We start from the raw sequence: 24043 nt of genomic DNA on the forward strand, positions 1-24043 counted from the left end.
AAATAATATCTTTGAAATTCCCTGCACAGAACTATGAAAGTATAACAGAAAACCCTATAACAATAACGTGTGAAAAACATTTCAATTACTGAGTAGACCTTCCTAACTCTCAGGAGGTCAAATACAGGACAGGAAGGTTTATAGCTCTTCAGATAAACCACTAAACAGGGAAGGGGAAAGGGGGAAAGGGAAGGGGAAGAATCTATGATAGCATTATGTTTCTATTACTTTATATTTTTACAAAAGATCTTTGCAGAAAATGAACACACTCCTTCCATGTGCCTTTTTGCATCCACAGTATTATTAATGCTTTTTCCTCCAAAGAGGATAGAATTTCTCTTTACTTAAAATTAGTGTTTGGGAAATAATAATGAACAATCTAAAGAAAAAAATGCACTGTATCAGATTTAAAAGGAAGGTGGAAGAGGTTTCTTTTTTATAATATGGCGTGGGAGGAAAGGAGAATGGTAATTTTAGGACCAGTTGACAATCGAGTGGACCAATGTCTCCTCTAGTAACCCTGCAGAATATCCCAACTGGAATAAAAAGACCGCACATAGTTAAATAATATATACAATATTTAAAAGAGGAAAATATAAGTAAAGATTTATAGCTGTAACTTATTTTAATCATATATTTCTCTAAGAAATTTTTGACTCTTAGTCTAACCTGGCAGCCAAACATTTTGTATTGATGTAGTTTCAGGTATTATATAATTAAAAATTAATTTGTAGCTCTTTCAAAATTAGGCGAAGCAGAGGATATTTTTTTGAACAGAATTAATGAATCAAACTATTTCGTAGTAGATTTGGATAAGATTTTTTTCACCAAATCCTTGGGAAAAAAAACTAGTATCCATTTTAAAAACACATATTCAAAATATTAAAATTAAGTGGTTTAAAGTGGGAAAAGTCACTATAACCACAAGAACAAAAATATTTTACATATTTAAAATATTAAAACCCTACAAACATATTTTGAAGCAAAAGTGATCAAACAGTTACAAATAGCTTTGAGATTGTGCAGTTATTTATATACTCTCAGTGCTTTATGATGCAGGAAATAAACACTTCAAAACTTAGAAGGATCATACCTGAAATGGCTTAGAACTGCTGATGAAGAGTGTCTGTCTGATCCATCTGTTTTCTTGATTTCCAAACTTGTACCACAAGAGCCATCCCTTAGCATTGCTCACAGTTCTTTGGAAGACTGACAGCTTATAAACTTCTTTTCCAAACATATGATAATGGAAGCGGAAAGCACAGGTTCCATGGGCAGAAGGGTTGAAGAGAGGACTGAGCAGAACTGCTTTATCCTGGAACTGGCGTGGCTCAGAGGACTCCAGGTACAGGTAGTGTCCTGTGGCTGTGCCTGTCGTGTGATCCTTCAGTGGGCCTGTGTTGACTGTGGGCGTTGGACCCTGTATTCTGATCCAGTCAAAGTCATCCTCTGCATCCTGCTCCCAATTGCACAGCCCATTTTCAAAGTCACACTGAAGGTCAGGGTCTGAAATGTAAAGAGAACAGACCGTCAAAAATAAAAAAGCAGTATCAAAAGGGGATGGGGGTTTAATATTTTTTTCTTATCCTTGCAAATATTTATTTCCAATTTCTACCTGTCAAATTGTACTTAATTTATTGAATAAACATAACTGTGAGTAAAAGTATCCATGTTATTAATTTTATGTATTATTAAAATTAAAGACTGTAAACTTCCTTAACTGAAAGTGAACAGATCTGAGTTAAAATTGAGGTTAATTCAATGAAATAGACCACACCATACTGTCTTGTATGTGTGTGATAAATGATCTAATGTATTTTTGCTTGGCAGATGTAGTCCTAAAAACACATTGGGGTTTAGATCTTTATTATCCTCAATAATATAAACATGATAATTTTACCAAGGCTAAATCAAAGACTTTATAACACAACTGCATTTTTTTATTTGACACCAAGGTAAAATGTATTGATTACTTCTAATTTAAAACAAAAAAATGTGTCAAAGGTGGTGAACTTGCATTCCAATTTTGTATCTGCTTTTAATAAGCAATAACTGACATTATAGCATTTTTTAAAAAATAAAGCTGTTTCATTTAATGGTATTTAAAACTGCAACTAAAACCTCACACAGACCTCAAAATGGGTTATAAATAAGCTAGGCATTTCTGCCAAGTAGAAAAACTAAGATAAGCTGGAAAGCCTTCACTTTCTTTTAAAGTTACAGCAGTTTTAGGTTGATATTCAGCAATTATTGCTGCAGACTGATATCACCTCGAGCATGTAAGGTGCCCCCCATTCTCAAACTGATTGTGATTTGCATAATTCAGTTACCTCAGGAAGTGATAAAGCAAATGCTAGTTAATTTTATTTTATATTAATGTTCTTGAGTTCTTAAAATTGATGAATGCATGCTTCAGGGGAAAAACCATCAACAGCACCCTTCAGCACTCAAGGTGAATGTCAAAAATGGGAACAACTCATAGCCTCCCTCAGTACTTTCAAGTGCTTCCTTTGAAGGGGGCAAACAGGTTCAGCATGACTCCCATCTTTAGTATAGATGTTTAACTTTTTTTTGATAGGAAGAGTGTAGGTCCTAAGAAGAGGTAGGACACTCCTCTCAGCCCATCAGTACGTCAGTACTTGTGTCAGTAAAATCAAAGATGGCATCTTGACTTTACATCCTCCCTTTTAAAACAAACTTGTGACGAATGTTCATGTTTTACACAAGATTAAGAAATAGAGTGTTTTTGGATAAAGGAGAGAAAATTCCATTTACCCCCCATTTAACTCACCATATGCATTTAAGATTAAAATTATCCTTCTGGTCTATGTCTATGTCTATGTTACTGTCTGTAGCAATTCTGTGCTCTTTCAGCCCAGGGGTGAATTGGGAGGTCAACTTTTGTGTGGTCTTAGTAAGCAATAGTGGAGAGTACTCACCACAGCTCTCTTCATCTGATCCATCCCCACAGTCATCCACAAGATCACAGACCAACAAACTGTCAATACAAGCTTTTGTGTCTCTGCACCAGAAGTGATTTGGACCTTCGCAACTTAATGCTGGAGGCGGGAGAGCACAGTTTTCAAATCTAATATCATCAATCGCTGAGACGCCCTCATAAACACCCAGACTGATTTTATCAAGAGAAAATTGGAAAGGATGTGGAAGGCGTCCAAGCTGAATGACTGCCTTCAGCCACTGATTTCCCTCGCTGTAGTACGTCCTCCAAAGGACTGTAGGCTTTTTCAGCCCATCCACAAGCAATCGCAGCTCTGCTGCCCCAACTGACTCTCCGTAATTGTAATACCTAAAATGATAAAAATAAGAATGTTAAGTGGGCAAATGATGAAAATGTTGCAACAACCTCTATCTTTTTAGTTATATCTCTGTGATATATAGGAAGTCTACAGGGCCTGTAAGTCAATCCATTTTCTGAATGATGGTAGGAGAGGCTGCTATATCAGTCTAGGCCTGGTCTCAAGAATTGAATATTTTGAGAGAAGAAGCATACTTCATTAAATTGAAACCCACAACTGAAGAGTCAGTCACATTTGCTTTTATATTCAGCAACAAACACTGCTCACTCAGATGCATAATTTCTTTTTATAAATTTAATTCAGTACATGATTATAAAGTTTCAAGAAGGAAAAACACAACACCTACTGAATGCATAAGTATGCTCTCTATCTATGTTAGTTTTTGTTAACATGCTGCCTTCTAAGCCTTCAGCATTTAAAACTGACAAATACTTAGGTTGGCAATTGTACAACAAAACTGGGAGCAGAAGCACATATACAACCAACAATTTGTAATATCCAACTTCAAGACATGAATCTTGGATAAAAAGACAGTTCCACTTCCTATGGCAGATGTATTTGACATCACTGAGATAAACTGCACTTAATTGTTATTAAGGTCAGGCCAAACCTTTATTTAAACAGAGACACCAGTTTGGCCTTAGTAAACAAATTATCAAAGCTATATTTTTTCTGTCTATCTTTGGCAAGTCTGCACAAAGACTGAGACAAGACAATTACTGAAAATGTTTCCTTGGGTTTGATTGTTGATTTTAGTTGTGGGGTTTTGTTGGTTTGGTTTGGTTTTTTCTGTGTATATGAAAAAATAAGTGGAAGCAAAGAACCAATTCTCACACTGGAACTTCTACTTAATAACAATAATTTGGATAATCTAATTTTGAATATTGTGACTCAAGAACCTATTAGATTTTTCACAAGGCCTTTCTTTTCTTAAAAAAAAATTCACATTTTCAAATTATTTACCAAAGAACAAAGAATTAACCAAAGAATTGTTAGCAAAAGGACTGTGGTATTTGCCCATGTATTTACAGGCACAATCCTTTACTATAACTTTGCTCAGAGCCCGACAATGTCACGTCCTGTTTCACTTTTCTGCAAGCGTTTCATCTCACATCTGTATTGTTCACAATGAAGACTATATGCTGACAGAATAAAATGAAATAAATACTTCAGAGAAAGATGTATCTATTTCAAACTATAACCTCAATTTCAGTCCAAGAGAAGCAATGTGAGATAATCCAGGAATTTTAAATGTAAAGTATTTCATACCAAAAGGACAGTGTGCAATTTGATCCTGTTTGCCTGAATTTTGGGCTTCGTAGCCGAGCTATTTGTGAAATACTGTTGCTGGTCTTCAGAATGAACATAAAATGACCTGTTAAAATAAAAAAAAAAGCAACTTTTCAGCTCAAGAAATAAAGGGTTTATAAAGGTTTTTACAGCATTCATGGCCATCACTTAAAATCTGGCTGTGAAGCAGGTTTATCTATTCCACTTCTCTGTTTCTAGGCCTGGCTTGTCTTACCTTCAGATTTGTTATAGGTGTGATCCCGTGGAGGAGCTTGCTTCTGAAATGCAGGTGGAAGAGTGCTGCTGGAGCTTCTTACCCAGTCAAATGCATCTGCATCTATAGCTTCAAACCAGCCACAGCTCTCTCTTTCAAAGTCACACACAGCAGCTGGAGTAAGGAAAGAGACATTTCGTTTCTATATACAACATTACAAAAGAAGCTTTGTAGTACGAAAAGTAAATAAAATGTTTCGAATATGTCATGCATATTCTAGAAGTAAGTCTCGGAAAGGGGTGTGGAGAGGCAGAGTAGCTTTGTACCAGACACGAGGAACTTGCTTAGTAACAGCTGAGTAAAAGAGCAGCTGCAGAGGAGCAGCCAAGCCATGGCCATGTGCTCTGTTCTCGGTGAAACACATCCTTCTCTCTTGGGAGGCTCCAGCCAAAGCGCTCAGAGCAGGCAAGGAGGTGCTGAAAACAAACCTCACAGTCCTCCTGGTATGGAGCAAGAGCACTGGGCACACAAAGCAGCCACAAACCTTCTGCAAGATCTGTTTTGTTGTGGGAGGCAGAAATTAAATCCCTCTTTTCCTAAATGCCAGCGACTATGTTAATGATAACAAAATCCTCCCTCTGTTCATAACTGGAATGGAGTTAAATATCAGGCATGAGTGAGAAACTATGATATTGGTAATCTCTGCAACACAAACTACTGAAGTGAAAAATATCGAGAAAGCATATTCAGCTGCATTCTTCAATTCTTCAATTTAAAAAGCAGTGATATTTTAGAAAATTTATATATTACAAATACAGGGGGGAAAAAAGAGTGGAAGAGTGTCATTTATGAATGAATGTAAATAAACACAGGATCATGGAATGGTCTGGGTTGGAAGGGACCTTGAAGATCTTTTAGTTCCACCCCCTTGCCATAGGCAGGGACAGCTCCCCCTAGACCAGGCTGCCCAGAGGCCCAAACAGCCTGGCCTGGAACACCTCCAGGGATGGGCTATTCACAGCTTTTCTGGGCAACCTGTTCCAGTGACTCACAACTCCCCCAGTAAGGAATTCCTTTTCATCAGTTTTTTTCTCTCTGGTATTTTATAAAAATTTTCATTAAATCACAAAATTATATTTTTTTTATTCCTGCAAATATAACAGGCTTTAAAGGGAAAATATTAAGGGAATTAAAGACTTTAAGAAATAATTTATTAATCATATACATAGAATAAATAAAGCAAATATTCAGGCATGACTGTCACAATTATTTTATAATTCTTATCACAGTTTTCAGTCATCATATTATGCTATGGCATAGTATGGTATGTAAAATATGCACATATCAGAATCATATGAAGTCCCCTGAAGAATAAGATTACATTAGTGTTTAGTTATGGAAAGCATGGGAGGTTTTTTCCATTTGTTGTGTTTGATTTTGTTTGTTTTCCTCTTTAGAAACTATGTTACACTGTTTATACATATTTTTTAGAAATAATGAAAAATTACTAATGAGGCATATTAGTAATATTGATAGCTATATCTTCTAAAAAGAAAAGGGTTTTTAAATTATTGACAGTTAAAAGTCCACAGTTAGCTTAAAAAACAATCTACAAATATGGAAGAACAAATAATGTTTAAGAGATCCAATAAAATATATATTTTCTCTGCATATAGTGTATGTGGGACAGAAATGCCTATGATAAAATGATACAAATCAAATGTGACTAAAAAACAGAAGGAAGGAATTTTTGACAGAAATTTTTGATAGAATAAAATGAAGACAAAATATATCTGCAAATATTCAAGGACCTAAGCATGAGAGAAATTACTGAAAATTCCCAGAGAGAATATCATGAGAAAGGAATATAGACAGCTATTTTTGATTTGCTTTTTACTCAATTGAAGAAACCATCACATATTCCCAGGAGAACAGCCACTAAGTATATGACAGACCTTGGACACAGATGGTTACACCAAATGAGGCAAATAAACAAGATAAAACTGTGAAGTCTGAGCCCAGACTTCTTGCATCTGTAACTTGTAACACAGACAAAACAGAGAAGAAAGTATTCACTAGACCATTTTGCTTAAGCATGGATAAGTACAGTGAGATAAAATAACCCCGAAACCTTCAACTAAATCTCAAACCAGCTATTTAACACCTGGGGAAAATACTAGAATACAGAAAGCTGGTAGAGCCTGGGTGAAATGCACTTGGATCTTGATGCTTGATAACACTTCAATTATCTAATTGTCTTGTCCTATAACTTCTTTGACTGGCAGTTTAATTTCAGACAGATTATTCAGAAGAAAAGGCTCTTGATTGGGTACTTTTGTTCTTTCTCTCACAGTGAATGCCACAGTCTAATCTGCCTTCTCTCTTAAGACTTTTGGTTTAGCTTTTCTCCTATTTGCTCCTATTTGCTTTTCTTCCTTTTTTTTTTTTTTTTGTTCTCACATACTGTGTATATACTCCAATCTCACATAAGCCTATGCACTCTGCCAGGCTGACTGCTCTTCATATGCTGATGAATTTATTGCTAGTGTTTCTTAAACTTGTTTTGTCATCCTTATTATGTTTTCACATTTAACCTACCAATATTTGTCATCTTTTCCATATTTTTAAACTAGAAAATACTTCAACCATTTGTTTGATGCTGTTTAACCCCTAGTGGCAGCCAAATGTATGAATACATTTTTCTTTGCTGCCCCTTTCACCACCGTTTCTAACAAGCTTCCTCCCTAGTCAAGATGGAATCAGAGAGCCCGTGAGCATTACATTTCAGCGTGATTGGCTTTTGTGGATGCTTTGAGCAAGCTGCCTTTACACCTTCAACACATTCAGTGTCCTCTGAGCTGACTTGTTACTACAAAATACTGATTTCTTTCTGATTTTGGGGTCTTATGCAGAGTACTTTTCCTGTTTCAAGAAGTTTTATTCTAAGGCCTTCACAAATCAGATGTGCAGTTTCTCTGTTAGCTGAGTGATGCCTAACACGAACTTAATAAACAGTCTTGCTCAGAACAGTATTTTTAAAAACCATTGTTTAAGATATTAGCATTTCTTAAAGAATGGAGGTTCATAAATCTCTACAACCCCCAAAATCTCTGCTTGTCTTTCAGCCCATGTAAGTTTAAACAGAATGAATCATAAATAAAAAATGCAGATGAAGAGATAACATCATCATTACTGGCGTATTCTTCCTTTATTTAAAAATGTTTCTAAACCTTCAAATATCCCAATAAACTTTAAAATAATTTTCAAACAGTAATTATAAGATAAATTTAGGAATTTATTGCAAATTGACAAAATTTGCAATAAATGGCAAAAATATAATTATCATCAGTTCTCACAACCAGTTTAACTCTGGACACAGTCATCTTAGACAATTATAACTCTCTTTATAGTACAAGGACACCTGCCTTCCCATTTTTATGTTTTCTATCCCAGCTACTATTTACTAATTCCATCATATACACTCTATCAAACAACACCATAATTTGCTGGTGCTGTGGCCTAATTTCTACAGTGACAAACTGAATAGAGAACAGTTAAAAAAATAACGGCAAAAGTTCATCAGCAAGAAGCACTGCTAACTGAACAAACAAACAAAAAAACAAAAGACAAAAAGCAAGTCACTACTTGAAGATCAAACATATATGATCTTTACAAAATCCAAGGCAAAGTTCCCCTTCCCTCAATTTTCACCTCCAAATATTAATTGCTACTATTTTGAAAAAATAGAACCAAAAAATCCGCACTTAAACATAAAGGTTTAAAACAAATAGATGTGGTAGTCCTCTCTACAGATGGCTAAAGGAACAAAGTACTCCAGAACATTTTCTTTTGCTAAATTTTGTTGGGAAATCCATTTCAATAGTCATGAAATTGCAATAGACTTCTTTGTGATTTCAGTCATGTGGGCTTTTTAGTACTAGACAGATATGATTTGTACATAACACAAAAGTGTACATCACTTGTGAAATGAGAAATAGCTTTGCCTGTAAGGAAGGCAAAGCATGCAGATTAAAAAGGGTTTGTTATAAATAAATCTTCTGATATCACTGTGCACCTACATTTTTAACAGCTAACTGCACTAAATATCTCCTAACTTAGCTGTAGGACTTAAAAGATTGAGATTTTTACAGAGGGAAAAAATTCTAAAATAAATTCTATAAATCTGAAGGGAAAGTTCTTTTTACTGAACTATGCAAAAATAAGGTTCAGGGGTCACTATTCAGGTCTTCTTGCTATTCACTGTGTTTTCTCTGCCACCAAAGCCCAAAGCCCATTCAATATTTTTAACCAAAGCACATAATTTGCTAGAAACCAAATGAGTAACTATGAAATGAGACAGGTTTTGCCCAAAAATACTATGTAGATATTTGCTGAAAGAAGTAGACAAGTAAGACTCATGACTTCTGGGTTCTATAGAAATTCTGAAAGTGTGTGTGGTCTCTGTTGGAAAAATGTCCTTGTTCTTTCCTCAATGCTCTTCTTTTCCACAGCTTATTTCCTATTTTACCTATTACACAACTGCTCTTCCGTGACCCCTTATTTCAGTCAAACTATCACTGAAAATCTGGAAATCCTCACTCTCTTACCTCATTTCCCAAAACAGCTCCCTGATCCAGGTCCTCTCATGTAGTCTCAGCTCTCTGTCACTGAATAGCCAGATACTATACTGATCCCTCCCAAAATATCACTGTTCCACATTTGTATTCTTCATTCTCATTCTCTCCTTGTTTTATTCTCTCTTACCAGACATTTAGTCTTCCATTATTTTTCTCTCTCCTGATGCTGATCAGCTGCTCCCCGTTTTCCCCCCAGAGCAGCCAAGGTGCCTCCTGCCCTGGCTTCCTCCAGCCCCTGGTATCTTCTCTCCTACACCAGCAAGCTCAAGCAATGCAGCCTTTGCAGCCCATTTCTTATCCACTGTCAAAGGAATTTTCCTTCCTCTGTAGATGGGATTTCAGTCCCATTCCTTCTCCATTTAACTTTCATGAGCTGATTCTTATGCAGTTATCTGGCACTTCCAGTATTAGGTACCTTCTCTAATTTACAACCTGCAATCTTTTCACTCCTTGAACTTAAGCCCATCTCTCTGATCTGGCTGCTGTTTCACCTTTAAGAATTACTGATTTGCCTGGCAGAAATAGAGTAGCAAGCATATGAGACAGACATTTTAGTATGCAAGATTTGACTCTAAAAATGAGATTTAGGAAGAGTTACTGTATAATTAGAGCAGAAGTGGGAAATATACGGAATGTTTCTTATAACACTGAGAAGATTTTTATTACTCATATGAAGGTAACCATTAGAAACCAAATAATATTTATCTTTAAACAATTATGCCACTAAAGTAGGTTTTAAGAACCAATAAGTGCATCCTTCTCTTTACTTGCCTTCTAACTCAAAGTAAGGTACATAAAGCTGTGTACAAACGTATAGATTATGTCCAGTTTATGAATTACTTCATTTAAGGCTAGCCTTAGCATGCTTGTGCTGCCCTAAATTGTACACCATAGAATAATAACTATTAAATGCATCTTTCATTGAGACATAAACACAAAACAATGCCATGTGTCTGTGTGCTGGTTTGGGCTGAGGTGTAGTTAATTTTCTTCACAGTAGCTGATAAAGGGCTATATTTTGGATTTGTGCTGGATACTGTGTGGATTATTCAGGGATATTTTAATTATTGCTGAGCAATGTTTATATGGAGCCAAGGCCTCTCCTGTTCCTCACACTGACCCACCAGCAAGGGAGGGAATGCACAAAAAGCTGTGAGGAGACACATCCAGGAAGGCTGATCCCAACTGAACAAAGAGATAGCCTACATCCTGTGGTGTCACGCTCAGCAGTAGACCAGGGGAGATGCTCCAAGTGATGATGTTGATCTTCCCAAGTCACCATAATGTGTAATGGGGCCCTGCTTCCCTGGGGATGGCTGAACACCTGCCTGCCCACAGGATGAATGAAATCCTTGTTCTGCTTTGCTTGTGTGCATGGCTTTTGCTTTCCCTGTTAAACTGTGTTTATCTTGACCCATGAGTTTTCTCACCTTTACTCATCTGATTCTCTCTCCCATCCCACCAGGGCAGTGTCAGCAGCTCTGTGGGGCTGAGCTGGGGGTCAGACATGACAGTCTTTTCTGGCACATGTGGCTTGATGGGTTTGAGATAATGAAAAGTGTGATTGAAATGTGTTGGATCAAATTTATAGCTTGTATTGTTGTTTTGATATTAATTGGCACATTCCTGTGCTCGTCATGGGGCCTGCTTTCCTGACTGTTCATTAGAGCCTGGGGCTCACCATTGGCTGCTTCTTGCTTTCTCTGCTTGCTGACTGCTTATCTCCTTACTCTGCTGTGCCTGGAGAATTTTGATAAGAACACAGGTGATGAGCCTGCTGGCACATGGCCAGGTCACTGCTGCTGCAGGGACTCCAGTGTGGACTCGAGTCAAGGGGACCGTGACCTGTGGGTGAGGCCACGGGGGACTGGGACTCCCTGGGGTGTTTGTGGCTGAGAACAGCCCATGCCAGAGCACACACATCTTGTGGCCATGGTTATGTCTGTGTGGCAGCAGGTGTAACTCTGAAGGGTAAGTCCATGCTGGAGAAAGTACACTTCAAAGGATCTATGGCTGTGGGTGAGCCAGTGCTGCAGCAGGTATGCCTCAATACATCAGTGACTGTGCAGGAGGTCAGGACCTCAAAGCATGTGACCATGGATAAACCTCTAAAAATATGCTATATTTCATATAAATATAAATTATTTCTTATTTATTTTATATAGAAACCCATATAATTATTTCTGATAATCCACACCATAAGTAGACAGAAAAAACCCAAAACCGAACAGACACATAAGACAGAGCATAAGGGAGAAATTAGCAAAGGGCAGACAGAATATCAAGAATACATTTATGTTAACAGATTGCTTTTCAACCTGATCTTATTCTTATTCCATCAACATAATTCTTAGGGTGCAAAAGTGAGCATTTAGACTACACCAAATGCATAGGATGTAGACCACAGAAGTCATGCTGCACATCCATTTTCCAGAGCACAAGCACACAATGTGATAGGTGTGTTAGGTCACTGATGTAAATCTGCAGTTTGAAAAAGGCTGTCCCATTTCTCCTCTGCTTTAATGTGTGAAAGTCAAGTATAAAAAGTATAAAAGCTTTATGGCCATAGTAAATTCTTCATCTGTAGAAGAAAAGCTGTGATCTAATAGTCAGGGGTAGCAGCACTCAGGAGAGAAAATATTTTGTCAGTCCCAGAAGGGGTAATATTCAACTGAATTCTTTCAGGCCTGACAGAAAAAAAAAGGTACTAATTTCAGTGGAAGTGAAAATTAAGAGATATCTCAAGGATTGATATTGAGAGTTAAAAAAAATTGTATGGAGACCTGGCTTATTCAGTGGGCATAGTGGACCCGAGCATCTAACTAAAACATCTTGCTGGAATTTAAGATTAAAAGATTTAAACGGAACATTTCTTGAAAGACATTTTAAGCCCATGTAATATCCTTGCCTAGTTCTCATACAAAGAGAAAAACATTAACAAGGTCAAGGTGCATGTAGTCACTATTAGATGGAACACCATGGGAAAAAATCTTAATATTGATGAAAACAACAATGTAGTTGGAAGAAGTGAATAAAAATCTGTGCTTAGCCAAGTTCAGAAATAAGGAAAATTGAGAAATATTAAATGCTTGCAGCCAAGAGTAGGAACATGCAAAGAAAATATAGAAAATAACGATGCACTACATAAGCAGGAAGATGATGAAATACTATTTGAAAAGAATTATAAGAGCTATTCAAGTGCTGCAGACTACCAGATTAATGTGCTGAAAGGCAAGTTTATTGCTTGGAAACAGTCAACTTGCCAAACTGCTTGCAGTGTCCTTTGTGTACCTACATTCTGCTTCCCACATTACAAGCTGTACTGCTAGCACACATTGAGCCAGCTCAGCAGTAACAATGATTTATAAGTCAGCAATATACTTAGAGCAAAGATCACCATAAATATAATGGTTCCAAAGTTTAACCTTTAGCATGGCATTGTTAATGTATTGTCTTGACAAATGCGACTTGGGTATAATAAAAGAGTCTTCAGTCATATAATGAGAGGAAAAAGAAAAAAATCAGTTGCCATATAGGCTACTTGTAATTAAGGCTGGTCTAGGAACACCTAGCTGGACATTTGTCTTCAACCAAAGGTACAATGTTGAAATGGAAACAAAGGCTGAATAGTTAAAAGGAAATATAAATGGCCACAAAAACCAGATCTTAATTTTGTTGATTAAAAGCTACCACTTCACTGCTATCCCAGTGCAGTGAAAGATGCATGCAGCTAAATCTATTTAGAACATTTTTAATTAAACTATTGATTTGGAAGTGTTATTATTTTGTCAGAGAACAAATAACCTTTACCTGAATTTAAAAAGGGTAATGTGAAAAAAATCCAGACTATCATAACCCAATGCTGTATAAGGTATGTAATCATAACTAAAGCAGAAAAAACATCAAGTGAATTTAAAATGGAGTGTTTTAATATGAATAATATGAACAGAGAAGAAGTAAATAAATAAAAACTCTTCAGAGTTGTGCCCAGTGAAATGAGAAGAAGTAACAGACACTTGTTTTACTGCAAGGTTGATCAAACACTGGGACAGGGTGTCCTGGCAGGCTGGGTAGTCTCCATTCTCGTAGGTATTTATTCACAACCCAACTCTGTCAAGCTCAGGGCATTCAGCTCTGGTGGTCCTGCTTCAAGCAGGGTGGTGTTTAAACACTAAGTAATCTTCAAATATGACTTCCAGCCTCAGCTGTGCTACAATAACATCAGAATTTTCTTTACTCTGGCCCACAAGAGGAAAGATATTCTGCTTAGTGAACACTCAATGGTAATTTCTGATTTTAGCTAGGCAAACTGTTATCTACTAAAACAAAATGTAGTTTTATATGTCAAACTTCTGTATATTTTGGATAGTAGTCTTTCTAAACACTTAAAATCTTCAATATTAGTGCTCTAACTGAAGAAGAGTCAATGCTAAAATTGAAGAGAAATTGCATAGAAGCTGTAATTATTTCATTTACCAGCTAATAGTCAAATAGATCTTTGTTTATCTGAGCAACAACTCTCAAATCTCCAAATAAAAACCATAAAATATGAACAGCGAAATTGGATTATATTATTGCCTCTACAGAAATTTATGTTTTTAGATGCATAACAGGGCATAGAAAATAATTTGAGGGTCTTGTCTACAATATTTCCGTCATTTGTGTTGAATGTGCTAGAAAGCATCATGCTCTATTTTTAAAAAGAAAACTTGCATTAAATAAGGCTCATTGAAACTCTTTTCAAAAGGCATCACAAGTTCTACAGCAAAGCTGGTGGTTCAAAGCAAGAGACTCATTTTCAAAAGCACAAAGTATAACTGTGATTTCTTATGCAAAGCAGGAAACTGAATGAATCAAAAAGACTTTTGAAGCTGCATATTAGAGACCCTGAAACATTTCCAAGCTCCCTGCTGACTGTACAGTGGAGAGGGATTCTGAGATGCATCACCTCCCTCTGCTTTCCCACGTGTTTGTTTCCACGCAGGGAAAGCCCAGGCATGTGGCCCTGACAGGAGTCACAGCTCAGCCAAACAGAAGACGCTGACTCTGCTTAAACTGTGTCTGTGACCAGGCTCGTGGTACAGCTGTGGTACCACCGTGGCACCTTCCCATCTAAAGTGTATAAAGCATACAATTTGAATGCAAATCTGTGACCAGTGCATTAGAATTATAAAATAAAATACTACTTTTTAAGGACCATCTTCTACTAAATAATTAATCAAAACCTTTTATTCTGATTTTAATGCTAAGAGAGAAATAGTTGCTACAGAAACTAAAAGGGCAAAAATCACAGAACAGAATCAAAGTGAAGAAACTATTTCTCGAGAGCTTTTACTTTTAATTAAATTTCAAGATTTATGAGGTCATGAAAGCATTGCAAATAGGACAAAGGAACATAGTCACAGGAGCTTAACAACATAGATTTCAAAGTTTTCACTTACGGCACATGGTTTCATCATGGTTATTTGGGCAGTCAGGCTTAAAATCACAAAATTTATCAGGCGAAATACATTGCCCATTCCCACATGAAAAAAATCCCTCTGGACAGTAAAAAGATGAAGCATTAGCATCTGCAGATTCTCTTTTCCCTTTAAAAATCAGAAAAAGACATGTAAGTAAACCCACAAGTATTTCAAATTATAAGTGCTTTTTATCTTCTTTTAATATAGCAACATGCTCAGCACAAGGAACAGATCAGCACCTATGCAGTGTACTAGGTTATATCACAGCTGATAAGAAGCACAGCTGATCTCAATGTCTGATGGCCTTAAAATAAATCACACTCTCCACAATATTAAAACTTGCATGTGAAAAGTTATCAAATACACCTTGGTGTAACAGAGCCATGCTCCTGCTCAGAGGCAGAGGCTGGTACAGCTCCCTGCTTTTCCCTGGGAACCCGGTGCAGGTTTTGCACCAAACCTTTCTGCTGTAGCCATGCTCTCTCTCTGTGCTCAGGTCATAATGCTGCAAGCTGCAAGAAGCCAAAATTGGTTCCTGCACCATTACTAGCCTGTACCTCAATTTAGACACTAGAAAAAAACCCAAATTTCAATGAATGGGGAAGAAAAAAGCCAGGGTCTACTGGTTTTTCTTCAGTAGATTTCTGGAAAGTGAGTAAGTGAGAGGAGTGATGAACAGCTTTTCATATTCTTTAACTTAACTTTTTAAATACTAATATTTCTATCCAGACAGGGATTAAAAAAAAACCTCCCTTATAAAGACAATATCTTTGTGAGTAATGGGTAAATGAAGGAGTTGTAAGGAAAATAATTGAAGCAAAAAAATGTTTCTCTAAATAGCGCAACCCCACTGTATATAGGGATCAGAGAAGCCTTAAAAACACAACACTGAAGTTCTCTATTATGCCTTTGAATTTTTGGATATTAAATTCAGATACCTAATGACTATAACTTATCAACATCACCCCTGGCTGCATATGTGCCCATGCCATTTTTCAAAAGCAGCTGTTAGCATCAAGAGGACCACAGCCAGCAGTCTGACAGGTTATGTTGTTTTATATTTCCATCCATTGGCTCTTCAAGACTACAGAGTGTGGATACAAAAAGGAGTTTGGTGGGCATTCATTATGTCAGATATTTAGCAGTAATGATGGGAGAAACCTTTTGCCCTAAAGGTAAAGCAGCAGAATTTGCTCTTTAGTGCAAAATTTAGGATGCTATGCTTCTGCCTCTGCATCCAAACATGAATGTGAGCAGGTATTACATAGTAAGTGGTACCAGGAAATTTCCACCAGAGCTCACTTTGCAGAATTAGTGCAAACTTCTCATAGCAGCTAATGTGTAACACAAGGATGAAAGCCTTCAATATAGTGCTATAGAATGGTTTGGATTGGGAAGGACTTAAAGATCATCTAATCTGCCATGGGCAAAGACCCATCCAACACAGCCTGGAGCACTTCCAGGGAGATGTCTGATTACAGCATATGGACTTTTTTCTCAGATTATCCTCTACTTTATAAAAAGTAACTTCAAGTTATCAGTAAATCACAGTTATATATAGCAGACATTGGGGAAGAGGTATTGAAAACCATGAAACTTGCCTTCACTTTCCTGGCTGACTCCTGGGAGTGATCTATTCACAATTACACATTCCCCTGTTATACTGATATCATCAATAGCAACAGTAGCATTTGTTGTTAGAATAGTGCCTCGCAAGATAATCTGTAAAAACAGAAAAAAAAATAATTCATTAAAGGTGACATGATAAAAAGACACAAACATACACACGCATTTATTTATATATTCATTTATAATTTCTGACCTCTTCACAGGAACTAAATAGCTTCTACAATCAACTCTGAACATCAGCCAGGAAAAACTACAACTGAGATTTGGTCAGGTCAGAAATTTGCTCCTCCACTGTCAAAGCCATAACTATTTTTGCCTAGGGAAATTATGCAACCCAAATAACCTTGCTTCAATCAAAACTGTTTAAAGTCATCACTATTGAATGAATGGTCTTCCTGGTGGAACACATAAAAATTATATCTTCTTAAATTAGCTATTCAAATATGATGATTTACACCAATATTCAATTGTGTTCATCTATACTGTGCCTGATGAAGTTAGCAATGTGGGGATAGATTGTAGGGATAAACGTAGGGATTGCTTGAAGTACCTGCACTGTCAGCCTCACCTCTATGTCAGGACAGATCATGGAACAGATCCTCCTACAAGTTATGCTAAGGCACATGGAGGACAGGGACGTGGCTTGAGACAGCCAGCATGGCTTCAACAAGGGCAAGTCCTGCCTGACCAACCCAGAGGGCTTCTACGATGAAGTGACTGCATCAGTGAAGGGCTATGGCTCCCATATCTGGACTTCTGTAAAGCCTTTGCCATGGCCCCCGCAACCTCCTGCTCTTAAATTGGAGAGAGATGGATTTAATGGAGGGACTGTTAGGTGGATAAAGAATTGGTTGCATGGTCACATCCAGAGGTTGGTGGTCAACAGCCCAGAGTCCTGACAAACATCAGGGAGAAGTGATGCCCCTCAGGGGTCCATGTTTGTGCCAGTGTCATTTAATATCTTCATTAATGTGATCGAGTGCACCCTCAACAAGTTTGCAGTGGTGCAGCAAGCTGAGTGGTGGAGCTGACACGCCTGAAGGACAGGATGCCATCCATTCAGAGGGACCTGGACAAGCTCAAGAAGTGGCCCATGGGAATCTTATGAGGTTCAACCAGATCAAGTGCAAGGTGCTGCCCCTGGGCTGGGGTAACCCCCAGTGCCCATCCAGGCTGGGGATGAAGGGATTGAGAGCAGCCCTGCCCAGAGGGACCTGGGGTGCTGCTGGGTGAGAGGCTGGACATGACCCAGCCATGGGCACTCACAGCCCAGAGAGCCAAACGTGCCCTGGGATGCCCCAAAAGCAGTGTCAACAGCAAGGCAGGGAGGGGATTCTGCCCCTCCAATCTGCCCTAGTGAGAACCCAGAGTATTGTGTCAGGCTCTGGGGTCCCCAGCACCTACTGGAGTGAGTGTAGAAGAGGTCACAAGTTGATCAGAGGGAAGCAGTAGCTCTCCTGTGAGGAAAGGCTAAGAGAATTGGGTTTATTCAGCCTCAAAATGAGAAGGCTCCAGAATGACCTAATTGCAGCCTTCAGCACCTGAAGGGAGCCCACAGGATGGAGAGGGACTACTTACAAGGTCATGTAGTAACAGCACAAGGGGAATGGATTCAAACTTTAAAGGAATGGGTTTGGATATTGGGAAGAAATCTGTTACTTTGAGGGTGGTGAGGCACTGGAATGTTACCAAGGAAATTTGTGGATGCCCCATCCCTGGAAGTGTTCAAGGCCAGGCTGGATGGAGCTTTGACCAACCTGGTCAAAAGAAAGGTGTCCTTGCCAATGGGGGTTGGAACTAAATAATCTTTAGGGTCCCTTGATGTTTGTTACTAAAAGTTATTCTAATGCTTAGAATACTGAAACAGTGGCTATGCTCTTTAATAGATGGATCTGTGGAAAAAGTTGAATTAAATTTTTTTTCATATGACCATTAAAAAATAGAAAGTCTCTTTTTATATTTCATCATTAAAAGTAAGTTAATCCTAAAGGCCAAAGTAAGATATCCTTTGAAAGCAATGTAAATGTGATGTATAGTTACCTGAAAAGGTAATTTCTCAGCCACACTTCCTACAGGTATATCAATTTTTTTCCAGTTCATCTCAGGCAATCCTGAAATGTCATGTAATTTTTCCAAACTTCCATTTAATGTAGTCCTCTTAAAGACAGAAAGCTGGGAATCTTGAGATAACCAGTACCAAAATCTAACCTGTTGAAAGATTTTTTAATGAAAAGCTTAAAAAAATACATAATCAATCTGCAATAAAGTAATTACAAGTAACATATGTACATCATAACAAAGGAAGACATGATGGGTCTAAGCACAGACTTGGCATGAAAGATGGGGATATTTGAGATCCCAGAATGTTGAGGAGCAATACCATGTTAAAAGACAAAACTATATTTAAAACTAAAGCTCATTTTTACAATTTAACTTTTAACTTCTATGTATCAACTGATGCAGACTAAATGATATTACTTGTCTTAACTTCTTTACCATAGTAAGCAACTAGAGACTTCTCAAAGATTATTTTTCTTAACAAATGCTGAATATATGACAGTTTTATGGGCATGTTAATCTCAGAAGAGCAATCACTGAGATTCTTGTATGAAGGAAACCTTATGATCTGTTATTTCCAAAATCAACATAAATAAATACAGAAGACAGATTTTCAAAATCTATTCATCTCCTGGAACAAGCAGATTGACCAGTATATGGGAGGAAAATACAAAAACTGTATGTGGGTGAGACTGCTTGTGAGGCAGAAAAGATAAGAATACAGTGAGAATCACAGTTCGCTCCCTTGCAATACAGAGTAATTTAATAAATTTAATTTATTTTTTGTACTGATACATTCTTTTTTTAATAATACCCAGGCAAAAATTCAGCTGAGAACCGAGGGAAAGAAATAAGATTTTCAAAGACTAATTTTTTTCTCTCCCCCTGAGTCCTTCCTGCTACTCTACACAAAGATCAAAATTTCTTCAACTGCAGTATCCTTGCTTCCCTGCAAAAGTCTTGATATTGATAATACTTGTCTCTTCATGAAAGTAAAACAAGAGCTGGATCAGTCATGCAGAAATATTCCTGTTAAAACACACTGCTACTTTTTAATATCATCTAGCTTCAGGTCTGGCAGACTCCATCTCTCAACATTTAATTTTACCACCTCTCATGAAAATCATGTCTTATATAAAAGAGTCTTGATCCTTATTAATAAATTGAAATACTTTCATGTAACTCATTCCCCCAGCAAAAAAAGCTTAAGAAATAGAAAGTAGCAGGTATACAAGCACTTTCCAAAGTGAGGTGTTGGAAGAATTACACTCTAAAAAATTTAGATGGCTTTTGTCCTTCCAACAGGTTTTCAAACAAATTTATGTTTTCATTAAAGAAGAAATAATGTTACCTTCCTTCTTTATGTCTACATGACCTACTATACAATGACTACTGTGCCCATTAAAGAGCCATAAACACAGAGCTGGGACTAGAAATTTGCTTCTGCAAGTGCAAAACCTTGAGCCAAATGAAGATGTTTCTTAGCTTACATCTACAAAAAGAAGCTGCAGAAAGGAGTTACTTCTAAGCTTCAATTAACCAGAAAGGAACAATATAAATCTGTTACCCTTCAACTCAAACATTTTTTTTATCAACCGGAGCTAAAGAACTTGTAAAGCTAGCAATAAACATAGATCTCTTTGTGTAGATCCTTTTATCCTCTCAGTGGGATATCCAACAGAGGGCATCATCTCACATTAATAGGCAGACAGCATAACACATCCTAGTGAGCAACCCCTGCTCGTTGCTCTTTCCCAGAAATAAAAGTCTGCAGGGATAACGTGGCAGAAAGCCAAACTTCCCGTCCTCAAAAACACTCTCTGACAGACACGTACCGTTAGGTAAGAACTTGCTCTAGCTTTTGTTGGATCTAAGAATTTTAAATTCATTCAATACATGCATACTTATAACAAAACTTGTTTCTTTTCTAACTTTGAAGTCGAGAAAAATATGTGCATCCCCACTGCATCTGTGTTTATTTTGAATGCAGACCAAACTCTGCAATAGATCTTACTAGAATAATTCATTGATGCAATATCAGTGGTGCCCAGTTTGCCTTAAGGGTTTCTAACATAAATTAATCTGAATCTGAAAGGTGCTTATCTCCCCAGCATCAAAGTCAACAAAAGTGAGATGGAGCTGTCTAAACAAATGTGCTGTGAGCACAAAGGCTGTTGGGTGTCCCAGGAGCAGTGCACACACACAAGGCTTCTGTGGGATGGTTCAGGGCTTCTGAGTTCCCTGCAGCAGCATTCTGCTTGAGTTTATCCTGCATCTCTTTTATTTCTGACCTTCTACAACACTAAGAAATCACGTGAAGATTAAGAATTGTGAGATTGCCTTAAGGGATTGCAAGGAACCGTTCTTGAATTGTTTCAGAGGCTTTTGCTCCTCAGCTGCAAGTGGCAGCTATTCAGCTGAGATCTGGTAACTCGCTGATGTGCGTAGTCCGAGTGAGCTGCAGTTTCAAGTAAAACAGATTTAGCTAAGCTAGCACTTGTCTCTGGTCCCTTCAATGAGATAAAACCTAAGAAGCCTAGATCCTGCTGGAATAAAATTCTGCTACTTGTTGGGGCTTCTAAGTGCTTCTCCTCCTTTTCTGACTTTTTCTCTTTTTTTTGAAAAAAGTTTTCTCAAGTGGAATTAACAATTTCTGTTCTACATTGAGCCTTAAAAGTTAAGCAACCAGTCTAAATTTCATTTTGTTTCTTCAGAGCCTCTTTTTTTTCACAGAACATAATAAAATTATTTTGGCAAGCTTTCTCTGTCTTTTCCTTTTCTTCTCTCTGACTTTTTAAATGAGAAGGGATTATACAGTATCAGAAGAAAATCACATCATAACTACACAACTTCTCCCAAGTAGGGCATAAGCATTGAAAAGTTACAGAATAGAAAATAAATTAAAAAAAAAAACTTAAGAAAAAAGAAATTAAAAAAAAAAAGTTATAAAACTGAACCATGTATATTAATTTTATTCAGTGGCCAAAAGGACAAATAAAAATACAGCTGTGAATGTAATGAATAGTTGCTGTTTGTATTTAATATATTTCTTCAAGTTTTGTTTTAAAAATTACAGAATATTTTTGAAAATTAAAACTGTCTAGTTATAAAAGTGTATTTTCATTTTTCATCTAATACTTTTCTATTTTTTTGTCCCTCCTGATTCATTTTTTCCTGGTCCCTTTCTAGCTTTTCAGCTCAACCACTATTCTGGCTGGTTTCTTTTGCATTCATCTGTAGAGCCACAAGACACCTGACAAAAAACATATTTCAGAGTAACTCCCAAGTGCTGCACTGATCAGCTTAAAAAGCATTCTCCTCAAAGCACGAATTTAAATTTAGTGCGTGTCTGGGGTATGGTAGCTAGTTCTCTCTGGTCACACCAACACAGCCTATGTACACAGTGACTTCAAACCATAGATGTCCCATTATAGACCCCTGGTTATGTGACTTTTCTGCCTGCAGACGACTGAATGGCTGTTAGATAGAGTCCTGTTATCACTGTCCAGATACCTTTGCCAAAGTACACAAAAACCTGGAGCATGTCCTTCTCCAGAAATCAGAGTCACCTGCTGGGTGCTTTGAGAAAGAATAGTAATAATCAGATATAAAAATTTGGCAGCAAAACAGTAAAAGTTGCCTTCTCTGTCCTCTCAAAGCATTAGTCTTTAGCTGCTTCCACTGGTGTTGAAATAGAGCCCTCAGCAGCTGCACTTAGAGCATGAGGAATACCCGACCTGCATCAGCTGAGGCATAGGTCACAAAGACAGGGACAGTTCATATCAAGCTGTTACCTGGCAGCAGGAGAGCCCAGGGGCAAGCCTGACAAGGAAAGGGCTTCCCAGGTGAGACATGGCCATCTTTGTGCTCCTCTGGTGTGATCCACTGAAGTAAATAAATGATCCTGTAAACAAATTTTATTTTAAAGTAGGAGAAATATGTCATGCTCCAATGGCAAATAGCTACCCCAGAGAGGTAACTACATGCTTCATGAGACACATAAAGCTTATTCATAGATTAAAACAATCTAAACTGCTTTGCCATCAGTTCAGTCTCTGTGGATAATGAGGAGGGTGTCAGAACAGGCTGTGACGAGCAATGTCTATGTGAGTAAAGACAAAACAGAATTGCCAAATGCTCCTGGCTCTTCCCTCTTGTAAAATCATCATGACTGATTCCAAAGACAAGGAGAGAGGGAGAAGGAAATAAGATTTTTTGGGCAGCCCTTGCTGAGTCTACCCTGTCAGGGTGCCTGCGAGCACATAAACCCAAGGAAGTGGCTGCAGAGCCCCTTGAAGGCAGTTCAGGTGCTGAGAGCATTACTGTGCAGATCCACTGGATGTATTTTTTATGTGCTTTCTTCAAGCAAAAGCTTTAGGATCTCCAGCCTGAAAACACTGCAAGTATTACCCATCACCTTCACACATTGCCCATCCACTCTCTGCACAGACTGGGGAGAGCAGAGGAGCTGCAACCCAGGGAGCCCTGGAGATCAAGCAAAAGAGACCTCAGCCAAGATCCCTAAAGGACACGTTTTAATTGGCTTAAATATTGTTTCAAACAGAATTTAAACCAGAAATTATTTCCTTTAGGGTACAGTATTCACTCTCATCACAGCCCAGCCACTTTTAAGCATGCTAACAATGTTACAGACCACAGGAGCCAATGGAATAAGCTGTGTTTTCTCATGGGGTCCACAGACTTGACATTGTTGTCTGTGCTAGTGGGGATGAAAGCTTAATTAAAGATCTAATCTGAACTCTGGCAAATGCACTGCATTTGGATTTGAACTACAGCAGATGTGCTTCAGACAAAGGTAGGGAAGGATAAACATTTTCAAGGGGCCCTAAAGCAGCATATTTTGAATGCCGTCAGTGCTGCCTTTGCTGAATACTGAGACTTTTTCCATGAAAGTCTATGCAAAACAACACTAAAGGCTCAGTCTTTTTTGAGCATTTATATTACACATATTGCCTTACATCTTGGAAAATCAGCTATTGTGCTGCCACAGTCATACTCCTTAGCCACTCATTTCCCATGGATCTGTAATGAAGCCAAGGTCCAGCCCCACGAGAATAATGGCATTGCTTTAGCAAGGTTGGCACAAAGAGGGGACCATTCCAGCTCCCTGTACAAACAGGAATGCTGCATTCCACAGCATGAGGGAAGCTCCCCTCATTGGAATGCAAGGGTACTTCAAAGGACCCTCTTTAATTTGCAGCTGAGCCTCTGCTGTAGCCTTGTTAAGATCTTCATTAATCAAAATTTGCTGCTGCCCTCCCCAGGAGAGAAGGGAGATGACCACTCTGCGGTACTAAAGGAACAGTTGCAACCTGAATGATGGTGATTTAATGTTGGCAAAAACTTGCTCAGATTCTGGAATCCTAATTCTGAAGTCGTGGCTGTAGCAGGCACAATGATAGATTGGTACAAAAC

At 37.8% G+C, this 24043-nt stretch overlaps 1 protein-coding gene across 1 annotated transcript in view; it reads right to left on the reverse strand.

The window, feature by feature from the left end:
- Positions 1-24043, reverse strand: part of MALRD1 (MAM and LDL receptor class A domain containing 1) — a 230646-nt gene that overhangs the window by 169413 nt on the left and 37190 nt on the right. Inside the window, exons 11-17 of the mRNA XM_058018380.1 lie at positions 22402-22511; positions 18590-18757; positions 16522-16642; positions 4843-4995; positions 4587-4692; positions 2940-3307; positions 1094-1506 (exon numbers count right to left, since the gene is read on the reverse strand). Coding sequence (XP_057874363.1) covers positions 1094-1506; positions 2940-3307; positions 4587-4692; positions 4843-4995; positions 16522-16642; positions 18590-18757; positions 22402-22511 — 1439 coding nt within the window. The remainder of the gene's footprint in view (positions 1-1093; positions 1507-2939; positions 3308-4586; positions 4693-4842; positions 4996-16521; positions 16643-18589; positions 18758-22401; positions 22512-24043) is intronic.

This window comes from Melospiza georgiana, chromosome 1, assembly GCF_028018845.1.
Source record: "Melospiza georgiana isolate bMelGeo1 chromosome 1, bMelGeo1.pri, whole genome shotgun sequence".
Lineage (NCBI taxonomy): Eukaryota > Metazoa > Chordata > Aves > Passeriformes > Passerellidae > Melospiza > Melospiza georgiana.